The sequence below is a fragment of the Chrysochloris asiatica genome, unplaced genomic scaffold (genome assembly GCF_000296735.1).
Source record: "Chrysochloris asiatica unplaced genomic scaffold, ChrAsi1.0 scaffold00004, whole genome shotgun sequence".
Classification (NCBI taxonomy): Eukaryota; Metazoa; Chordata; class Mammalia; order Afrosoricida; family Chrysochloridae; genus Chrysochloris; species Chrysochloris asiatica.
Window position 1 is genome coordinate 3,550,979 of NW_006408522.1, and position 3,054 is coordinate 3,554,032.

At 50.9% G+C, this 3,054-nt stretch overlaps 1 protein-coding gene across 1 annotated transcript in view; it reads left to right on the forward strand.

The window, feature by feature from the left end:
* Window positions 1-1,036: 1,036 nt before the first annotated feature.
* PARP16 (poly (ADP-ribose) polymerase family, member 16) overlaps window positions 1,037-3,054 on the forward strand; it is a 42,951-nt gene continuing 40,933 nt past the window's right edge. Inside the window, exon 1 of the mRNA XM_006831529.1 lies at window positions 1,037-1,210. Within this exon, the coding sequence (XP_006831592.1) occupies window positions 1,037-1,210 (174 nt within the window). The remainder of the gene's footprint in view (window positions 1,211-3,054) is intronic.

A 3,054-nucleotide genomic window follows, 5' to 3' on the forward strand; every position in this document is an offset into this window, starting at 1 on the left:
ATGTGGCCACTCTGCCGCTTTTTTCATCACCCTTCTGGCTGTGGGGCTTTAGGCAAGTTTGCACTATTCTGAGGCTCAGTTTTCCCAGGTGTTAAATGGGTCAGAAGCTGTCAAAGTCTTGAATGGAAAAACTTAAGAGGGAGACATAGAATAGTAGCAATTTGCCAAGGTGAGACAAGCAGGGTCAATCCACAGAGCTGGGACAAAGGCAAGTCCAGAGGCAGGTCAAGACCCAGCCCAGGACAATTTCTACTCTAGGCAATGGTTAAGGGTGACGCCACCAGGCAAGCCCTAGTGGCCTCACGCATCACAGCTGGGAGGATCCTGATCCGGATGGGCGGGCTCAAGCTTCACGGGAATGTGCTGAGCGCGGGAAGGGGCGGGCCCTCGGCCGGCTGGGAGGTGCGCAGAGCAGCGTGGGGAGGTAGGCCAGGGCGCGCGCGGTCGGGCGGTGGAGGCCACCTGGTGGGGCAGAAAAGACAGGCGGACGTGCCCTGTAGGCGGAGCGCAGGCTGCGACGAGGACAGCGGAGAGCACTGGGCCTTCGACCGCGCCGGCCAGAGGCGGGACAGGAAGGCACGGTTGGCGCCATAGCCTCGTGGGGCCTGGGGAGGGGGCTCTGCCTGTGATCCTCTGTTGGGGAGCTCCCCACCCCAGAGTCCTGCAGGGTACACGTGTCAGCACGTTCCTGCCGTTGTCATCTCATCCCATGTCATAGCCACTCCCTCAGGCCTGGGACCCGGCCCCATTATGCTTGGGCGCACCCACCCCGTGTTGACCCTCAGTCCAGCCCAGACCCTTTCCTCGACAGGCTTGTCGCCCCAGGCAACACGTGCCGGTGCCCAGATCCCAGCAGAAGACTTTCGTCTGCACGTTCTCACCGCTGTCGTCTTACTCCCCTGCCTAGCTCCGCCCCAGGCCTGGGAACCCCGACTCCCTTGGGCCCATTGTCCCTGGGGCCGGCACCGCACTGACCACAAACTCGGTCCTCTCCCCTGACCGGTGCGTCTTCCCCGGCAGCGCGCCCCAGGCCGGGATGCAGCCCTCCGGCTGGGCGGCAGCCAGGGAGGCGGCCGACCGCGACATGCTGGCTGCAGACCTCCGGTGCAGCCTCTTTGCCTCGGCCCTTCAAAGCTACAAGCGCGACTCGGTGCTGCGGCCCTTCCCCGCGTCCTACGCCCGTCAAGACTGCAAGGACTTTGAGACCTTGGTGAGTGTGCTTTCTCCCAGCGCTGCCACCCGCGTCCCAGGCCACGTGGCCTGTGGAACCACAGGCAGAGGCCCTTCACCTGTGTTAGTAAACATGCCAGCCACTAGACTTTCCATTGCCAGCCTGGCCTTGGGGAAACTTTCCGTGATCTAAGTACACTTCTGATCCCCTACTGTGGACACTCCCAAGGCACTTCCTCTAGTTACTGACAAGTGACTCCCAGTAGTTTCTCAATGAGGAATTTAATTGTTGTATAATCCACTGTCATCCAGTGGATTCTGACTCATAGCGATTCTATGGAATACGATGGAACGGCTCCATAAAGTTATGCAGGGACATAAGAACTTCTCCTGAGCTTGTAGCTCTTTTTTGAAGCAGATTGCTTCATCTTTCACCGGTACAGGGACTGGTGGTTTGAACCTTTGGGTTAGCAGCCTTAACACTCCATCCATGTTGCGCCAGGGTTTCTTGGTGGCATTGGTTGTGGTTATCGTGTGCCATGTAGTCGGTTCCAACTCATAGCGACCTTGCTTAGGGTTTCTGAGGCTGTAAATCTTTACGGGAGCAGAAAGCCTCATTTTTCTCCCGCGTTATGGCTGGCAGTTTCAAACTGTTGACCTAAAAATAAAGTTAGCAGTCCAACTTGTAACCACTACCAGAGTATTTGTTGTTAAGTGCTTCCGAGGAGCGTCTGGTGAGTTTGAACTAACGACTTTGCAGTTTAAACCGACCTTAGAGTCGAGTGCTTGTCCTATAGCGCCAGTATTCCCCGCTACAAAAATTTATAGGCTAGCAATAGGGTGTTGATCTGATTCAGCTGCTCTGGTAAATAGAAATGTACCCAGCCCATTGCAAGTAGACATCAAGAGTTACCAAAGCTGCCCACCTCAGATCTTGGTCTTCAGATGAGTTTCTGAATGGATAGTCGTTTCATAAATTGTAACACACAGTATACATAATAAGCTTTGCTGTTTCTCTAATGATTCACAAGGCACTTAATTTTTTTTTGCATGGTCAACATTCCAGGTATTAGTTTTCTTTGTAATGCAAATTTTGGAATTATCTAGCAAAAAACAATCTACCAAAATTAATGCAATAAGAAATAGAACATCAAAATATCCCTATAATCATTAAAGACATTGAATTTGTAGTCAAAAATCATCCCTCAAAGAAAAGCTCCAGGCCACATAGTTTCACTGGTGAGTTCTAACAGATCTGTAGGAAATAGGTGGTTCCAATTTTACACAGATTCTTCTAGAGTATTGAAAGAGAGGCTTGAATAACTTTGATTTCTGCAAGTAAAGAAAAGAATAGGCCAATATCACTCATGACCATAAATCTACAAAATATTAAGATTCAGAATCTTTAGAAGCCAGCTTGGGGGGTTATCCTAGGAAAGCAAGATTAATTGAACATTAGAAAATCAATTACTGTAATAAATCACATTAACAAATGAAAAGCTAGGGTCAGAGTCAACAGATGTTTACAATGATCTCTGATGAGGTTGTTATCACTTTTGCTATCACTCCCAGAAAGTCAGGGGGCCCCCATGTGGTCCGCTGCAGCTCAGGGGCAAGAATAGGTGTATTTAAGGGCACCTAGAAGAACAAAGGAGCTCTGGTAGCGTAGTGGTTACGAATTGGGCTGTGAACTGCAATGTCAGCAGTTTGAAACTACCAGCTGTTCCACAGGAGAAAGATGAGGCTTTCTGCTCCCGTAAAGATTTACAGCCTTGGAAACCCTGTACAGGGTCGTTATGAGTCAGAACCGACTCCACAGCATATAACGAACCAACCAACAAAGGGATTTGGGTGTCCTGGTATGGCACTGTAGGATAAGCATTA